Source organism: Artemia franciscana, chromosome 2 (assembly GCF_032884065.1).
Source record: "Artemia franciscana chromosome 2, ASM3288406v1, whole genome shotgun sequence".
Classification (NCBI taxonomy): Eukaryota; Metazoa; Arthropoda; class Branchiopoda; order Anostraca; family Artemiidae; genus Artemia; species Artemia franciscana.
Genome location: NC_088864.1, coordinates 58454299 through 58475142, shown reverse-complemented (window position 1 = coordinate 58475142; position 20844 = coordinate 58454299). Strand labels below are relative to the sequence as shown.

General features: G+C 35.1%; 1 protein-coding gene across 2 annotated transcripts in view; it reads left to right on the top strand.

Annotated features, from left to right (window-relative positions):
• Nucleotides 1-20844, top strand: part of LOC136043844 (multiple C2 and transmembrane domain-containing protein-like) — a 202613-nt gene that overhangs the window by 87812 nt on the left and 93957 nt on the right. For both annotated transcript variants that reach the window (XM_065728782.1, XM_065728783.1), the window contains exons 7-9: nt 1783-1925; nt 10750-10829; nt 16563-16674. In XM_065728782.1, the coding sequence (XP_065584854.1) occupies nt 1783-1925; nt 10750-10829; nt 16563-16674 (335 nt within the window). The remainder of the gene's footprint in view (nt 1-1782; nt 1926-10749; nt 10830-16562; nt 16675-20844) is intronic.

The window sequence follows — 20844 nt, the reverse complement described above, 5'->3', positions numbered from 1 at the left end:
AAATTGGAGGGCACCTAGGCCCCCTCCCACGCTCATTTTTTTCTCAAAGTCAACGGATCAAAATTTCGAGATAGCCATTTTGTTCCACATAGTCGAAAACCATAATAACTATGTCTTTGGGGATGACTTACTCCCACACAGTCCCTGGGGGAGGGGCTGCAAGTTACAAACTTTGACCAGTGTTTACATCCAGTAATGGTTATTGGGAAGTTTACAGACGTTTTCTTGGGGTTTAGGGTAGGGGGCTATGTGGGAGGATCTTTCCTTGGAGGAATATGTCATGGGGAAAGAGAAATTCAATGAAAAGGGCACGGGATTTTCTAGCATTACTATAAAAAAAGAAAAAGAAAAAATAAACATGAAAAAGTTATTTTCAATTGAAAGTAAGGAGCAGCATTAAAACTTAAAACGAACAGAGATTATTACGCATAAGAGGGGTTCTAAAATACTTTAGCAAAAAGAGCGAGGTATTTAGGAGGAGATAAATACCTCGCTCTTTATGCTAAAGTATTTTTAGTAATTTCAACAATTATTCTACGGCCTTTCTGAGTCAGGGGTCATTCTTAAAGAATTGGGGCAAAACTTAAGATTTAGTGTAAAGAGCGAGGTATTAACGAGGGGACAAACCCCCTCATATACATAATAAGAAAATAAGAATACAAAAGTTTATTACGTAAGTTAATTCTTAGGTTACGTATATTTTTTACAAATAAAAACGTTCGTTAAAAATTAAAAGTTCTAGTTGCCTTTTTAAGTAACCGAAAAATTAGAGGGCAACTAGGCCTCCTTCCCCACCCCTTATTTCTCAAATTCGTCTGATCAAAACTAAGAGAAAGCCATTTAGCCAAAAAAAGAATTAATGTGCAAATTTCATTTTAATAATTTATGTGCGGAGAGCCAAAATCAAACATGCATTAATTCAAAAATGTTCTGAAATTAAATGAAAAAAATAGTATTTTTAACTGAAAGTAAGGAGCGACATTAAAACTTAAAACGAACAGAAATTACTCCGTGTATGAAAGGGGCTGTTCCCTTCTCAACGCCCCGCTCTTTACACTAAAGTTTTTTACTGTTTAATAAAGTAGAATTGAGAGAAAGAGTCAAACTCTGTTACTGTTTAATAAAGTAGAATTGAGAGATAGAGTCGAACTTTAGCGTAAAGAGCGGTTCGTTGAGTAGGGAACAGCCCCTTTCATATACGGATTAATTTCTATTCGTTGTAAGTTTTAATGTCGCTCCTTACTTTCAGTTGAAAAAACTAATTTGTTTTATTTAATGTCAAATAAAGAACGAAGAGAGTGTTACTGATGACACTTTTATTTTCATCAGTCTATCAATTCCGACTTAGTCTTAGCCATCTTGGTGTCGAGTCTTGAAGCTGAGCTTTCGAATTCTCCTTATCATTAGGAGATAAGATTATCATATGCTCTGTAAAATGAAACCATAGAAAGAAAAACAAAAGCTACAAAATGTATAATTCTCCTTGTCATTTGCACTGCAAAATAAAATCATAAAAGGAAGAACAAAAGCTATAAAAGGTATAATTCTTTTAATCATTTGCACTGCAAAATGAAATCATAAAAAGAAGAACAAAAGCTATAAAAGGTATAATTCTCCTAATCATTTGCACTGCAAAATGAAATCATAAAAAGAAGAACAAAAGCTATAAAAGGTATGAGGTATGCAACTATTGGCACAGTATCTGTAAAAGGTGGACCAGATTTTAAATGTTAAATCTTTTATATTTATCTTTTAAGAAAGGTTGACTTATTCTATTTGTAGGAACAAGTGACCCATATGTGAAGTTCAAGCATAAAAACCGGCTACTTTACAAATCCAGTACTGTTTACAAGAACCTGAACCCAGTATGGCAAGAAGGCTTCAACGCTACTGTTGATGACACCCTCTCACCTCTGTACGTAAAGGTAAGGCAGGGTTGCAGAGTGTCTTCTTGCAATTTATTGTCATAACATAAGAAAAATGTAAATTTAGAAGGGAACTGGAATTCACTAAAAACACTATGTTTCCTGTTCCTTGGGCATTTGATGCTAAAGTCTTATTCAATGTAATAAAAGTATATGAGAACACATTTTCGATGCATTTTTAACAGTTTTTTGTAACCAACCTCCCTCTCCCCCCAAAAAATCCCCTCAAGAAAAAATCCTGGATGCACACGCACCCTTGTTTGACGCATAGCTGTGTCAATATTGACGTTTTGCATGAAAATAATAATATTCTATTCTAGTTGATTTTACAAAAAAAACTTCCTAATGTGGGGGGATTAGACCTGGGTAAATGACTTCCAATGACTTCTCAGAACTCAGATTCAACGCATCTGAGTACTACGCTGCTCAAATTTTCTATTTATAATTAGCTACACGACTGTTGGATTTTTTTAACCTAGGAATATTAAAGATATATCCTAGGGAGTGATTGTATATTAATTTCAATATGCATTTTATACAAAAGGCGAACAAAACACTTTCGGGAGAAGAAAACGTCAAATGTAAACTTGGATCACCCGACAAATGAAAATTGATGAACGCTGACCTTACGAAAAACAAGCATTGGAAAAATAAAACGAAGCAGTAACTGAAAATTGAGAATCAGAAGGAGAAATTAAAGAACGGCAAATTATTGATTTCATGTGTAGAAGTGGGTTACAGGTCAATTGCAGGCTTTTCTTTTAAGGACAGGAACTTTCGAATGAGATTTGAGGCATTTTTTTCTATCCTAGATAGCACTAAATTATAACGAAAAGAAAACCAATATTTTGGGTAATATAATTAGAAGTCAAAGACACTTGACTCTTTTTCAGCTCAAAAATATCATCAAGGTGTTGTACGGAATTGACGAGACTTTGAACACAGGTGATAAGAGCGTGCGTAGGTTTAGAATGCCCATGTATGGTTCTATGACCTTATTCTTGGAAATGAAATTCTGGCTGCACAGACTCATAGCAGGCTTGGGGTAGACTTTTTACAGCTTGACCTGAACCATGATTGTAAACAGTTTAGCAGAGTAACCTTGAGGATTGGAACCCCTTGAGGAAAATATAGCCTAGAAAGCGATACAGCATTACGCTGGATTTCGGGGGATGGTTAGTTTTTCCGTTTTTTTTCAATCAGAGAGCTTTTTAGGCTGCTTAACGTAAATCTTGTATTGTTATTCTATTAGGATCTGCCTCCCAATTGTAGCATTGTATTAGCAAGTATGAATACTCCTGTCAATTTTTCAATGCTGTTTTTTCGAGCTTTTTTCAAACCTGTTTAAATAGTTAACTGTTTAAACAGTCTCGCGTTGGCGATTGATCAGTGTGGTCATTTCATTTCACTGAATACGGTCTGTTATTTCAACGCAAGGCTACCGCTGAGTGAGAGATAAACCAGTTTTCTTGGCATTAGTCATTTATTTTTTGAGATTAGTTATTAGAGTAATATTTGATTAAGTATTATTTGTATTATTAACTAATATTTGATTAAGTAATAATTAGGTTATAAAAAAAATAAAAAGGAAAAAAAAGAAAGTTGTTTCAACCGATTTTTCAAACCTATTTAAATAGTGTGAACGTGAAAAGGATTTACTGGTCTTTGGCCTGCGCTAGTGGAACAATTTACATTTGTATACATTTACATTTGTAATACTCTAACGCACACATGCTGTATAATATGCAAATCGTGACATGGAACGCAAAATTGTCGGAAGACATGCTGCATCGACATATTTATTTACCCGCAAACAAAATTATTAAACTGGACTTGTTGGGATTTTAGGAAGGTCATCTCTTTTACTTAAGAATCATAAAGTTATGTAATATAGGAGGACTTATTGAGGTTGTAAGGGTTGGATTTAAAAGCATGCAAAAAGATTAATGCTGGGTCACAACTGTATTCTAGGTAAAGTTTTAATATCAGAGGCATCGCTATAGCGTTACCTATAGCAAAGGCCATACGGCTCCAATGTCTTATTATTTATATATTTTTATTTATTTCCCATAGGCACTTCATATGGGAGGGGGTCGTGGTTTAAACTTCAAAAGAGGCTCTTTCGATTGGAAATCGAGAGTTCTAGTGACCTTTTTAAGAGTCAAAGGTGATCGAAAGGCAATTAGCCCCCCACGCCCGTTTTTCCCCAAATACAATCAATAATATATTGAAGATAGCCATTTTGCTAAAAATAGTTCAAAAGTTGGATAAAAAAGACTCCGATATCGACACAACCGCCTAGGGCCCGGGGGTAGGCGTTGTAAAGTATGCCTGGGGGCATACAAGGTTCTTATGGGAGGGAGGCTCGTATGAACTTCCAAGAGGGTTCATTCGATTGGAAATTGAAACTTTTAATTCACTTTTTAAGAGTCAAAAGTGAGAAGGGCGGCTAGTCCCCTCTTGCCCTGTTTCCCCAAATACATCTGATGAAAATTTTGAGGTAATCATTTTGTTAGAAATAGTTCGAAGATCTTATAACAAAAACTCTGGGGTCAATACACCCCCCCAGGGCCCGGTGGTAGGTGTTGTAAGTTATGCCCTGGGGTAAATATGTACCTTATAAAAGGGAATCTCGTATAAACTTCAGAAGGGGCTCATTTGATTGGACATTGAAAGATATAGTTCAAGTTTTAAGAGTCAAAAGTCATCGGAGGGCAGCTAGCCCCCCCCCACGCCCTTTTTCCCAACTACATCCGATACAAATTTTGAGGTAGCCATTTTGTTAAAAGTAGTTCAAAGATCATATGAAAAAAGCTCCAGAGTCGACACAATCCCCTGGGGCTTGGGGCAGGCGTTGTAAGCTATGGCCTGAGGGACAAATATGGTTCTTATAGAAGGGGTGTTCGTATAAACTTCAGAAAGGGCTCATTTGAATGGAAATCAAAAGTTCTAGTTTAATTTTTGCGAGTCAACAGAGATCGGAGGAAAACTGCCCCCCCCCCCGCACCTTTTTTGCCCTAACGCATCAGATAAAAATTTTGAGATATTTATTTTGTCAAAAATACTTAAAAGGTCAGATAACAAAACTTTGATGTCAATACAATCCTTCAGGGCCAGAGGGCAGGCGTTGTAAGTTATGACCCGGGGCAAATAAAGTTCTTCTATGGTTCTTATGGAAGAGATCCTCGTGTAAACTTCAGAGAGGGCTTATTTAAATGGAAATTGAAAGCTGATTTAGATATTGATTGAAAATTGAAAGTTCTAGTTCACTTTTAAGGAGTCAAAGGAGATAAAAGGGCAATTAGCCCCCCCCACGTCCTTTTCCCCCCAAATCCATCCAATAAAATTTTTTAGATAGTCATTTTGTTAAAAATGGTTCAAAGATAAGATAATGAAAACTCCAAGGTAGACAAAATTAGCTATGCCCCGGGGCACATAGTGTTTTTGTGTCAGGAGACAACTACTTCTACTAATACTAACAACTCACCGCAGCACCAAGCCGCCTGAAGCCAACACAGCTACGCATGCTTCTCCTCCATACCAATCTATTCAAAGCCTCCCTGTTTACACCCTCACAGGAAGGCCCCATTTCTTTTAAATCTTTCTTTATGAAATCCTCCCACCCTAGACAAGGACGACTTGCTTTCTGTTTTGCCCTAGACGGTTGACCGAAAAGGACAATCTTCGGCAATCTGTCATCCTTCATCCGCAGAACGTGCCCTAGCCATCTCAACCTTTCTTTCATTATAGCCCTAAGGAGTGGGATTGAACCAAATTTTTTGTACAGCCTACAGTTTGAAATACGGTCAGGTAGCCAAGTACCCAGAACAATCCGCTGGCAATTTCTCTGGTAAACATCTAGTAAATCTTCATCTGCTTTTCGGAGCGACCATGCTTCAGAACCATATTTGACCACTGTCATCACTGTACCTTCCAATATTCTAATCTTAGTTTCCAGACTTATCTTCCTATTATTCTAAACTTTTTTATAACTGTGAAAAAACACCCTGAGCCTTTGTTATTCTACTTTTAACATCTTCACTGCTCCCACCGTCTTTACTATTAATACTACCAAGGTAGTACTTCTTAAACATTAGAAGTACTAACTACTACTAACTCCTACCATACTTAGTCTTCTTAAGATTAATTTTTAAACGTATTCTACCACCCTGAACTCGCAAAATCTCGAAAAGTTCATTCGTTCTGTTCACACGTTCATCTAGGATACTTAAATCATCAGCATAATCTAAGTCAAGGGAAGTTTCTCCTCCCCATTTGATTCCGTGGTCTCCCATTGCCTTGCCTGTGCTCCTTAAGACAAAGTCCATCAAAATGATCCATATAAAAGGGGATTACTCCTCATTTACTACACTATCAGCACCTGAAGCCTTATTATTTTTTTTAATCCTTTTAGTGCTGTCACTAATTCTTCCTCACAAAACAAATCTTCCTTTGCATCCAAGATATCACAAACTTTTTCATTTTACTCTATATCTTTTCCTGCACCTGTATTTCGGTTTAGAACATTCTCAAAATGTTCCGCCAATCTCTCTTTAACTCTTTCCTTATCGCTAATTGTGGCCCGTTCCTATCTTTAACTGGGACAAGTCCGGATTGACTAATCCCTCTCAATTTATTAATCTAGCTGCATCTTCCAGATCCCCGGCAATTTTATCCATGACCTCCATTTCAAACTTCCTCAGTCAGGAAAGGTGACTCATTTGATTGAAAATTGAAAGTTCTAGTTACCCTTTATTAGTTTTTTTTATCGTAGGGCATCTACCCTCCCCCTTACACAGACTCCTTTTTTCCCAAATGGTTAACATACCCCCTCCCCCTAGAGCCCGGAGGAAGGGTTGTAACTTAAACTCTGGGCACATAAGGTTTTTATGGAACAGTTTGCCGTATAAACTTTGAAAGGGACTCAAAAGACACATCCCTTAGCATTAAATCCGACCCCCTAATATCCTCACATTGCAGTGCAAATGGGAGAATAGCTCTATAGCCTACTACTTGTGAGTGGTTATTTCTTATGAAAAGTTATTTAGTTTTTTGAAATTAATTTGTTTCTGTTACTAAGTTAGGGAATAGAAAACTTAAGGTCATAAAGGTAATAAGATTTTGATATTTTATTGCTTTTTAGTTGTACACTCAGATTAATGAAAGCAGGGCCACCATGGGAAGGTTGTGTACAGACAGCCCGCCCATCCACTAGCACTAAGCCCAACCCTCTAATATCCTCGCATTTGCAGCGCAAATGGGAGGATATATAACCTACTGCTTGTGAGTGGTTATCTCTTATGTATAGCTTTGATGTTTTATTGGGTCTTGTTCTAAAAACTCCTCATTTTCCCAAAACAGCTCATTTGACTAGTAATCTTGTGCACTTTTAAGATTTAAAAGTAATGAGAGGGCAACCACTCATCCCCCTCCCTTACATCTTTTTTCCTCAAATGAACCTGACCAAATTTTCAAAGGGCATCCGGTCAAAATTTTGAGATTGGAATTTTGTTCAAAAAAGTTCAAAGGCGAAATAACTATGCTTCTGGGATTGAGCCCCCAAGCCCCTTACCCAGGGGAAATAGCTCTGAGTCAGGGAACTTTTGAATTTTAAGTTTGAATTTTAACAGGTATTGCATCTACTGATCTTAAGTTTAAAATGGTCTTTACTTTTATTTGAAAAACTTCTTTTTCGGAAGTTTTTTTTATTAATTCTGTGAGAATATAAAAATGTATTATTTTCAAATGATTTTTCTTAAAATTTGGGTTTGATTGGAGGGGGAAATTCAGCAAAAGTCTTCATAATTTTCGTTCTTCTATTGGGTTGGTACCACCCTGACCCTCATCCTCTGAAGAAATCAACCGTTGACATCTATTTCTTAGTATAAATCTTTCTATTCCAATTTTTATTGCAACTGTTAGAGTGTAAAAATAGATATGTGTCTAGGTTACTTAAGAGAAGAGTTTTGAAAGTTTCAAGCAACAGAAAAAAGGTTTTGGTCTGTTTTTAGGGGGCTTGTGAAAAAGCCGGTCATTTAAATTTTCTTATTAGGCTACACCGGATTTACTTGTCTCAGAAATTCACAGATGTAATTTTCAAAACTTTTGGAAAGTAAAAGCTATTCTGGTCCCCATTGTCGGGAAAAACCTTTTTTTCCCTACTTTTTCTTGGGTATCTAAGTCCCCTTGGCCCAAGGACTTAAGGATATAAGGTTCAAACCGTTCAAAAAAAGAAACATATCCCTTTCGATCTCTATTTCTTTGGGGGGGTGATTTTTCTAGTTCATTAGAATCTCCCTTCCCTAGGAATTTACAGATATTGGGTTCAAGCTATGTGAAAAAAAGTTTTTGCCCTTTTTGGGTACAGTTTTGAGGACTTGTCCCCCAGAATGAAATATTTTCTATGCAACGGCTACTTTGACCCAGGTACTAATGACTGTAAGTTTCAAGTATTTCGAAAAGACTTTTGCCGTTTTCGGCTGCATTTTCGGGCAAACTAATTCTTTTTTTTTATTTGGAGTCTCAACAAAAATCTTGCATACTTCATAGACTTATTTTTTGGAACAGGGGGAGGGGTACTTCAAACATATTTTGTTTGTGCGTTAGGAAGCAATTTTTCCAATGATTCGAGGATATAAGTTTCAAGAACATAAATAAAAGGGCCCCATTTACTGGAGGCCTGTGCCTCCAAAATAAATATTTTTGTACATAATCCTCCATTAGGCCATAGACTTATGGCTGTAGGTTTCAAACTGAACAGTGATGAAAACTTTTTGGCCGACTTCCAGGCTCCCTATCACACTTTCGCGTTCCAAAAAAAAAATATGTGGTTCCCTCGGCCCAATGAACAATCAGCTGAAAGTTTCAAGCAAGTCGGACAGCCAAGATCAAACACGGACGCCATATGTCCACTATTAAAACTGTAAGACAGCTGAACATTTGAATAGCTTAGAACCCACGCCCCTTGTACATCATGTTATAACCTAGAGAATATTAATTAGCTCTTTTAACTATTCTATTGGAAAATTTTGCTATGTAGAACTTTTAAGGTGATACTACAGGTGTTACTATAGTATTTGGAGTTAAGAAAGGAGGCAAGATACGGGGCTGATTGACCCCCATCGCTTTAAATACTCAAAAGGGACACTAGAGCCTCTAATTTGAAACCAAACCAGTTCTCTACCAAGTTCCTACGACAACCCCTTTCATACCGAATCCAGAAAAAGTGGAAGGTACTTAGTTCTACGCTAGTTTTTCGACACCTCATCGCCATGTAACAATATTTGAGGTTAACTTAAAACTGGAATAAGTAAGGTTCAAAATTAAGAAATTAATTCCAAAGACAAGGAATATAAAATATGAGGGTTTAGAATACGATAATACGGAACATCAATAGAATCATTCTTTGAAAAAGCATTTTGAACCAGTAGAAGATATTTTCGGGGGTAAAGTTGAAAATCACATAAGAATGCTAAAAAAAATACTTTAAGCTTTGAAGAGTTTCTATGAAAAGTTCCCAATTGATAGATCTATCAATTGTAAGCAAATTGGAGGTGATAACAGAGAGGTTAACATAGTAATTGGACGTAAAAAAGGGAGCAAGAGACGGGGACTGGTTTACTTCAATCTGTTTAAACACCGAAAAAGGACACTAGAACCTCTATGAGGGTATTTTGAAGCTGGAATAGGGTTCAAAATTAAGAGGAGCGTCCCGAAGACAATGAAAATAAAATATGAGGGTTTAGAATATGATAATATAGAACGTTGATGGAATCATCCCAGGAAAACACTTTGTGAAGCAGCCGAAAATATTTTGGGAAGGAAAGTTAGAAAAGCAGCTAGAAATGTTGACAAAAATATGTTAAGCTTTAATTGATAGATTTTCTAAAGATAAGGAGGAATCATGGTATTGAGAGAATATGTTAAGGTATGAATTAAGGAGCCATGGTTGAAATTACACCTAATATAGAACATATAGCCTTCCAGCCTGTTGTAGCCTAGAAGATAATGGTATAATATTGAGACAATACGTTGGTATCTTGCCAAATTATTGGTAACTACTCTATCTTGAGTATTTGATTCTCTGTACTATTCGGTTGGAAATTTCGGCTCATAGTTTTTTATTTTCTCAGTTTACTAACGACTAGTAACATTTTCCAAGCTGCATAGTATTACAGATAATATTAAATACAGAGGAAATGCTATACAAAACACGGTTTTAGAAAATGCCAAGAAATACTAGCAAGATAATAGAGATAAATGGAATTTTAAAATATGAGGAGGTAGAAAACCTTCTTATAATCCAATAAACCCGGAGCCTAAAAATTCTCAGCTTACCTGACTAGAGTCTGGCCTCGTCTGACAAAAGAGACGGTTTTTAATTTAAGTCCAGGCCAAAACAGTATAAATTATTTAACAGTGACATATGTATTTAAAACATGCATGCCATTATTTTGTAGTAAATCCTGTAATTCAGCAGAAATCCTAATTTTAGATTTATATCAAGATTGATAATGTTTGAGCTTCTATGGAAAAAAAACAATATCATGCCTAACTGGCCAGTTCTGCTCATTTAATTTCACAGTTCAACGTGGCAATACTAAAGAGAATGCGATACTGCCTCCAAGACTCATGAATGTGAAAAACAGAATGTTGCTAAATAATGAGAATTGCCAAATAATTACAAAATAATGTCGCTACCAAATAGATACCAAAAATTGTAATAAAAACCTTTAATTACCTAATAATGTGAATGATAGAATGATTTTATATTGAACTAAAATGCACTAAGCTTCATTTATTTGATTCCATATAAAAATTGCAGGTCTTCGACTATGACTGGGGATTCCAAGATGATTTTCTTGGTAGTGGACACATTGACTTATCTTCTGTGGATTTCCACAAGTAAGTTACTCTTTGATTTTTTTAATATCCTTCAAAAGTGTGAAAGGCAGAAAAAAAGTATGAGTATATTCTTACTAAAACAATCCTGATGTATATATGACAGGTAAATCACCGAGAAAACCCTTAGCCCCTCAAAACGCCTGCTGTAGTTTTACAAGAAGATCAAAAACTGAAGGAAAACTGAGTTTTTTTATAGTTATTAACAAAGAGATTTTTCCTCATCAGTATTCATATTTTAAGTTCTTTTGGAGATTTTTTTTGACGCTTGGGAACAGGAAAATCCCATGAAAACTTCATGCTTTGAAAGTGGGACGCGTTGAGAAATAAGTAACTTTGAACATATGATGCCCAAAGAGAAATACTTGAACCAGCGGAAACACATCAAAGTTGGTTATGCATGAATACATATTATTAATATTATCATATTTGCTTTGATTTTTCACCGACAGTCTCTTTTATTACTGATGATTTCTTTATTTATGATACGGCCAAGATCTTGCTTTGAAATAATATAATACCTTACAGTGTAAATTGTTTTTTAATGTTAGAATTCAACCTAACATTTCCAAATTAAACTGCAGTTAGTCTGTAGCATTGATTTGGCGCGTTTTTGCACCCAGTCACGACTTAGCTTGTATTTATACCGAGTTAAGCCAGGACTTCACTTTTCGGGACCGAATAAGAATTTATTTTCTTTTAGCTTTGCTATGACTAAACCTGTTTTTGAAATGATTCAGTCAGTTGCTTGGACATAACTCTAATTTTTCCTGTAATCGTGCATTTTGAAATTTTTGCGTCTTTTCGATTTTACCAGGGTCGAATATATCCAAATTTCTACTGATACATTGGTGATGGACGAAGAGTGGTTCCAATCTGTATGTCTGATCTCATTGGCTTAAGTTTTCTTCATGAATGTGGTTTTGGGATATGCAATGTGTCCATCTGTTTTGCTAAAATTTACCAGTTATCAATAGGCCTTAGCAATAGTTTAGAACCCTGGCTCTGGGTTTACGTTGGTCTAGCACCCTCTGGAATTTCACTTTTCTTAACATTTTCAAAGTTCTTAGTGAAATATTTTTTAAATTTTTGGTGTCATTCCATGGGGAGTTGCAGGGTGTCCAGATAAAGATAAGGCATGAAAAGGGTGTTACGAGGCCGGTTATCATCAGATTGTTTTAACCCTTAGGATAAGTATTATAACTCAACTATTGCGATTTTATGACTATCTTATCTGTTTCTAAGATGATTAGTTGCCTTAGAAGTTGCTAGGGAAAAAAATAGCACACAAAGCTTTTTACTGTGCTAAAAACCTAAGTTTTTTCAACTGAAAGTCAAGATCAACGTTAAAATTGAGCAAACAGAAATTCTTCCTATTTGAGGAAGGCTACCGGCTACTCCCTCCTCATCTCTCACTCTTTACGTTGAAGTCTTATAGTTCTTTGAAATTACTCCGAACTCAAACTCAACGGCTTTTATATTTGATGAATCTTTCTTAAAGAACTGTGACAAAAACCAGATTATCTACCAAGAAATTCTCCCTCCCCCATGTAAAATTACCCCTCAAAAATTCTCATTATAAACTTTCCCGTCTACAGAAACTGCTCTCCATGGAAAATTCATCCTCCATAGAAATTTGCCCCTCCAAAAATTACATAGATTACAGCCCTTTCCCTCGGGGGCTTTGGAAGGGGGCCTTGTCATCCCCAGAGGCATAGCTATTGGACGTGTGAACTACTCTGAATCAAATGGTTATCTTAAAATTTTGATTGAATTTCCTTTGGGGGAAAGCGGCATGAAAGGGGGGTTAGTTGCCCTTCAATATTTTGTCACTTAAAATGGGCACTAGAGCTGCTTTTCCGTTCAAATGTGCCCTCTCTCGATCTCCTACGACCACTGGTTAAATATGATCGTCCCAAGAAAAAGAAAAGCAAGAAATAAACACGCATCCGTGATATTTTCTCATGCAAAAGATACTCAATTCCGCAAAGTTGTTGATAGGAGTTTGAATGTGAAGGGGTCTAGATTTACATTGAGCACCGTGAGACATACTCTCAATGTGATGGTGTGGTTTTCATTAAGATCGCTTGGTATTTTACGGGTGCTACCCCCAATTTTTTAAAATAAAGAAAAAATTTTCAGGCTAATAAACTTTAATATGTGACATTAACTTAATTAATTCTACATATTTAGAATCGGCATAAAAAGTTAACTCTTTTTATGTATCAATTGTTATCAACATGCCTTTATTTAGAGTTTTGGCTACTTTTGCGTCCAGTTTCATCCTTACTTGTAGTTTGTTACATCACGTACTGTTTGATTTTAACAAAACTGTGTTGACTCTTCATTAAAGAAGTGTTTTTTTAAGTGACAATTAGAAATACCGTTGAATGAACGAACCACCTGCTCTTTACGTTGGAGTTTAAAATAGGGTAGCTTGAATTGAAAAAAAAATATCGATCACAAACATCTCATTTGTTTGTGAGTGGAAACCCAAAATTTGATGCTGTCTTGACATCTCAAGATAAGGAATGCTTGAGAATTTTTCGGAATTTTGTATTTCGAATTTTCGCAATATATATATATATATATATATATATATATATATATATATATATATATATATATATATATATATATATATATATATATATATATATATATATATATATATATATATATATATAAAGGTAAAAATATATTTTATATAAATATATAAAAAATATATAAGAAAAATATATATATATTTCTCCACAGGTTTTAGCAGACTTTAATCAGAAAAATCCACACTCGCAACATCTTCTCTTTTTTGGAAAATCTTTCGCTTTTCTTGGGCATGAAATTAGTCGTAGCTTCACCGACTGCAATCTCCTGCTAGCAGGTTGACTTCTTAAGCTGGAACTTAACAATGATCTAATCTCCTACTTGCAAGGAGGGTGGACTTAACAGCAGGTTATCATTAATTTCTTCTTCATCAGGATGTAATGATTCATCAGATGAATGGACCTCTCATTAGGTTGTTTCTCTCCTCCCTTTCCACGCTTTTTTTCTGGAGTATCAGTGAGCATCCTGGTTCTGCCTGTTTTGTGGCCCTTATGAGAGCATGCGTAAGCATTTCCCACAAGCGAGAATGGGCTACTCATTTCTGGGCTTTTTCCTGCAAACTGCCCTTGCAGGCTGGTGGTTGATTCCCTGGGAAAAGGACTGAATTCAGTTGATCGTCCGGGAGTAGAAATATTATCATTGACATGAGATCAGTAAATTTTGTTAAGTTCCAAAACTGCTGCATTTGACTGATTTTAAATTATCCTGAATAAATCAGTCCTTCACTTTGGACGGGAACAAATCCACGTACTATAAGTGGTCAAGTAGACATTTTTATAATCTGTGTCTTTACTTACTGAATATGGAAACAAATTCATGAATTGAAATTTAAGATTAAAATTGTTTAATATTTAAGATTCTCGGATGTAATCAAGGAAATGAAACCATCATCTACTCTTGCCCATGTAGGGTAGAACCGGACACTGTCTCGAAAAAAAAATGTCCCGATTATTAATCGGGATCCCCTTCCCAATCCAACTGAGAAACCCTTCTGAACAAAGGGAATTAAAGAAAAGGTAGATAGCACAAATTTTTACTATTACTAGATCACGAAAAAATTTAGAAAAGCAAGCGAAAAAATTTACAGCTTAGCACAGAAATGTGCAAGGTGCCAGAAAAAAATCTACCTACCTAAAATGGTTTTTGCTGTTTAACTTTTGAAAGGATTAATCATGGAAACTAGGAATTGGTCCTGAGACACGAAGTTAAGATGGCATTCTTATGAATTAATTTAGAATTTTTCACCAGATGATGTCTGAGTAATTGAGGTTGTCCAGTTCAACCCACGTCCAGTGCAACCCCGATCTCCTTTATTCATATACGTGTTCACGAGAACTTTTACTTGAATTGTTGCAAAACATTCCTCAAAGTACGTACAAGAATTTACTCACAATTTAGTTTTATTAACATACATCATTAGAATATACATTATAATACACATGCATATTATGTAATATACGCATATTACTATAATAAATTATGATACACAATTTATTCTAGTGGAAGCTCTTGAGACAGCCTGCATTTCCTTTGCTTTCCTCAAAGGCTCCTCCTTGTCTTGAGGTTGTAACATAACAAAAGACAAAAGATACCAAGCTTGTTCTGAGATGCATTCTTTCAATTTCTAAACATTCTAGAGCGGAGAGAAATGGGCTTAGCTGTCAAAACGTCGTTTATTTTTTCCCTTGTAAGAAAGGAAACTTGTGGAACAAAACGTCGAAGATTAAATTGCATAAAGGATTATTTTATGGCCGATTTTCACGAAACTGATATGGTAGCTATTACGGACCAAGGGGTGTGAACACACATTTCTAGCTTGATCAGTTTAGTCTATAATTTAGTGTACTAGCAACTGAGCGAACGAATACATATACGAACTTGACTTTACCTATATATATATATATATATATATATATATATATATATATATATATATATATATATATATATATATATATATATATATATATATATATATATATATATATATATATATATAGTCAGCAAAAAGTAAATACCATCCTTAATATCCATACTTCACTAAAATCTCAGCAGTAAATTGAATTAACGTTACTGGTTCTCTGAAATTTGGAGGTTTATTCTCAGTTATTCTAAGGTCAATAACTGTGACTTTACATTATTTGATATGTGCTTGGTAAATTTAAATTAATATAATGAGAAATGAGATGCGGAATATGCTTAGCCTTAATTTTATGATGTGTGGTTACCACTTGAACATAGGAATGTGAACCAACGTTCAGCTTAATCTGTGTACTCTGCTGTTCATTCTTCCTGTCTATATTATTTAAATCTCTATCCTCTAGGAAAACCATGCAATTATACTTCATCACTAGTAAGACAGCTGTTCTCTAAATAGATAAGACTAAAAGTTAAGACAATGTTTAATTACGAGAGCAGAAAGTTTTGCTGATATTTTGGGACCACCCTTATTGTGCGAGTATTAGCTTAAGTTATTAGTTGGTTCCTAGGTTACTTCCCATTAATTGAGTTTACTAGTTTAATGGCATTTCTTGGCATTTTTACAATTACTGGGGCACCGGGAGAGGGCACAACTGAATAGAAAGCAAAATACAAAGCATGTCTTTGGAGAAACCAAAATAGATTGCCACAGCAAACCGATCCAACCATACTGCACAGCAAAATGTCACTGGGGGACAAAAAGCCGCATAATTCCAGAAAATACTAATACCGAGGCAGTTAATTCATTTGAAATGGACTAAATAATTAACTAGAGGTTTACCGTTCCTAACCTGTAAAATAAAAAAAAATCACACTTTAGCTTTGCAGGGTAGCACGTAGCATAATCACAGATATCACAATTCCATTCGCATTTTAGCATAATTGTTGTGTCTCTTTTTCCTCAAGGATGATGCTATTCAACGGAGGTCGTATTTATGAGGCTGTTCATTTAGTTAAAGGTTCTAAAGACCTTATTAAGCCGTTATGGGTAGGACTAGTTTTTTTAGTATTTTTAAATTGTCTGAGTTATATAGGTAAATGCAGTAAACGTCGAATTACCGAATACCGAATTACCGAATAAATTAGGCAACTACTTTTGTGCAGTTTTTAGCTTTTCATGTCCGAGCCATCATTAACCTTTTAACTTTTTAGACCTACGGATGTAACTCTGAGGCTGAAGGAAGGTGAGTTTGCAGAAACACATGGAGAAATTGATCTAAACATCACCTTGTCCCCAAAGACAATAGAAGAACATGAAAAGCAGGTAAGATCCTTAAAAATGTCTCACGTTGGTATTTTCTTAGATTCAAACCAAAATTAAGAGCAGAAATAGTTTTCTACTAAAAAAGTAAAATTGACTAGAAAAATAATGTAAATTTCTTCTCTGGACCTTTTTTTTTTACCCTCAAGGCCCACACAAGCATGGCTCTGACGGTTCACGATTTGACTTCCTTGACATATGTTTTGAGATTGCATAAACTCAACTGTATTTAAATTCAGTAGACCAACCGAAATTAAAATCTCTAAAAGCTGTCTTGAAAGCAACAAAAGCATTGACATTGGCACAAATAGAAGTTTCGATTGGTGCTTATGTCAAATATTACAAAATCATTGAAAGCTGACTTGATAGATTTATTAACCCCCCCCCCCATATTTTTTCTTATCAAGCAAGAAAAAGATAGACTATCAAACATATCAAAATATCCAAAGCAAAAGGACGCAAAAAATTCTATAAAATCATCCAGTCGAGATATGTTTAGCTCTTTACTAGGCTTTTTTTTTCTCAAACATTTTCTTGCTTTCCTGAAGGCAATGGCCTTGATTACCATAGAAGAATATAACAGTGATGGACAGATAACTTGAAATAGAAAGTTTTTTAAGTTTTTGAAATGAACTGCTTCCGACCTATTAGTATCAAGTAAAAAATTGTTTTTCTTTCAAAAGAAACAAAAGATCACTGATAAAATTTAGGAACGGGGCCACAATTAGTGATAAGGAAAGGGTTAAAGAGAGATGGGTAGATAATGTTATTCTGATGCACATTCTGATAATGTGCTAAACCGAGATACAGATGCAGTAAAAGATATAGGGGAAAATGGAATAGTTTGTGATACCTTGGATATGAAGCAAGATTTGTGAGGAAGAATTAGCGACAGTACTAAAAGGACTAAATAATAATGAGACTCCAGGTGCTGATAGTGTGGTAAATGAGTTTCTTAGATATGGTGGCTGCGAGGTTAGAAATAAGTTACTGAAGATTATGAATATGATTTTTGAAAAAGGGGAAGTACCTAAATATTTTAGGAAAACCTTAATTAAACCACTATTTAAGAAAGGTAATAAGAGTGAGTGCCGTAATTATCAATGCATTAGTCTTTTCTCTCTAGTTAGCAAATTACTTAGTAACATGATACTTCTAAGATTGAGAGATGTTGTAGACAAAGTTTAAAAAGAACAACAGTGCGGTTTTAGAAAAGGTAGAGGATGTGTCGACCAAGTTTTAACTCTTAGGTTAATAATCGAAAAGTGCCTTAGTTGTCAAACTTTCAAACCTCGTTTTGCAGAGTTGATAATTTTGTCCACCTTTTTGATGTGGGCAATTAGACAGCACATTAGATATATTATAAATATCCAAAAGTTAAACAAAATACTGAAGAAATCCTGCATCTTTGCTATTTGGTCGAGACAGCTTTAACCATTTTTTGAACTTAATTAGGCTATATTGCACCTATCTTTATTTACTTGAATAGAGGCTATAGCATAAGTTGCCACAGAAAACTATGGATTTGTAAGTTAAACACAAATGACATAGTCAGCCAAAACTTGAAAATACTCAGATAAGAAATGCCCTTTACCATAAACAGGCATTGTTTGACTTTATCCAGTAAATGAAGAAAGTCAGTACTTGCAGCAATGTCGTTTCTGTTTTCGCTAGGGCCTTTCCAAGAGCTACTGTCCTTCTCAGCACTGCGCTTTTAACTGAGCTTTAAATAGGGCTTTCTTGAAAGCCTTTTAGAACGCAGCAAGTATGTTCAGTTCTTTATTATTTATTCACCAATTGCCGTTCAAAACCTTTAAAATTACAATTGTATTGTTAAAAAAAAACTTTGCATTAAAAAAAATATTGATTCAAAGCAAAGTCTTCCATTTAATTTCATTTGAAAAGTGCCCTTTTTTTTCTTTGATGACAATGTTCAGACCAGAAAAATGAGTTAAGACATTATTTTGTAGATATTTCTGATTTCATAACAAATGGAACACTAAAGGTATCCCCATAGTAATTTCTAAGTTAAGGACCACGCACCTCCCCTGCATTATTTTCCCCTCTAATTCATTATTTTGGAATACGTATAAGATTATGGGTGACAGGAACGATCCTAAGAAATTCAGAAGAGACTTTTTCAACGAAAAATTGAAATTTATAACTCTCCTTATGAATGTACCGCAATCTGAGGGTGACCAGCTCCCTCCTTGGCTCTATTTTTTGTTAACCGAATAAATATTTGACGTTCTAAGAATCTGAAGCTATCCTAGTCTCTAACAAGTTACAAATTTGCATATTGAAGAATTTGTATTGGTCATTTACTTCAAGGACCCTATTGTATTATACTGTTTTAAATGCTTTTTTGTTTAAATAAATGTATTTTTAGCTCATTGATTGAAAAGACTTATGTTTTGTTGTTTAAAAATAAGAAATAAGTATATTAGCATAAAGAAGAATATTTCTCGCTAAGAACTCACACAGCTACAATTATATTCAAAATAGCATGCTCACCTCAAGTTAAAACTTATAATCTACTTGATTCTTCTGTCCAGTAATCCCTCAAAGTCTCATCTAGGTCCCTTTAGCTGTTAAATTATGCTCTTAGCCGCCCCCAAGATTCTACATATACGCGATTTAAACACATAGTGTCTTTCGATTTAGTTAGACCTCTTTTCCATCCTTCCTTGAAACTTTCAAAATAATACGGCTACCGAGACATTGGAGATACTCCTTTTTAACCACCTAGATGGCTATATCGTTTCTTGACAGCATCCACCTAAGCTTTTCCTGAAAGTTTCAACCTAACACCCTGAACCGCTCCTTGAATATTGCAGATTTTTCATTTTGACAACCTGGATGTGGGTAAAATCTTTTGATTTAGTTAAGTGTCTCCCTTGCAATTTCTTGAAGTTTTTAAGTTAATACCCTTTGATGTTACTGAGGTATACCAGATACCCTTTTAGACAACCTGGATGAACATAGGGCCTTTAGATCTAGTTCACCATTCTTGAAAAGTTTCAACATTGTGCCCTAAATGCTTCTGAGATATCTCAGATGTGCTATCTATGATAATATTGATGCACTCAATTTCTTTTGATTTAGTTTAATATTCCTTTTAATATGTCCTAAAACTCTTAACACCCTTGACTCTTCTTGAAATATTACTGATACGTCCTTTTGATAACTGGGACATACATAGTGTCTTTTTATTCGTTCAAAATCCCCCAGCTTTCTCTGAAAGTTACACTTAGCCGTTCTGAGATATTACAGGTATGCCCTTTTGGCAATCTGGATATGCATAGTACCTTTTGATTTAGTTCAATATCCCTCTTGGCATTCCCCTGCAAGTTTCAATTTAATACCTTTACCCGTTTCTGGGATACTGCTGATACGCCCTTCTGACAACCTGGATCCAAGTAGAGTCTTTTGATCTAGTCCAATATCCCATTAATAATCCCTAATAGTTTTAACTTGATGCCCCTTCCGTTCCTGATTCTACAGTTCAGCAGTTCGGCAATTTGATTCAGCACCTCACCAATATTCCTTAAAAATTTCTACTCAATACACTTAGCAGGCTCTGAGATACTGCAGACCCACACTTTTGACAGCCTGAATGCACATAATTTCTCTTGATTTAGTTCAACATCTGCCTCAACATTCCCTGAAAGCTTCGCCTTTATATTCTTAAACATTCCGGACACCCAGGATCAAACAAGCAAGTACTACAGTAATACTGAAAGTTCTCAAGGAAGTATTCATTTAAAAACACGAAAAATAATTTAATAAGACAAAAATAAATTTGACTGTATTAAGTCATGACGTCCAAAAATGGGCCAATTTTTTATTTATGTTTTAATCTCTGATAGGCTTTAAACCTAAAATCGGGTGTAGACAGAGACAGGTAGACATCAAATGAAGCCAAATCATTTTGAAGTTTGTTGCATCAATATGGGACTTTTTTTTCTCCGATTTACTAAAACTTACAGGGCATGCAGACAGGGACAAAAATGTTGTATCAACTCCTGACACCCAAAATGGGTTCATATTCCAGTTGTTTCATATCGGCCTAAAACTTACTGGATAAAAATAAATCTAAGAAGTAAAAATATACTGAAAATAAATAAATTGTATTGACCGCTGTTAAACTGAAATGGATTAAAGCTTGTTGTT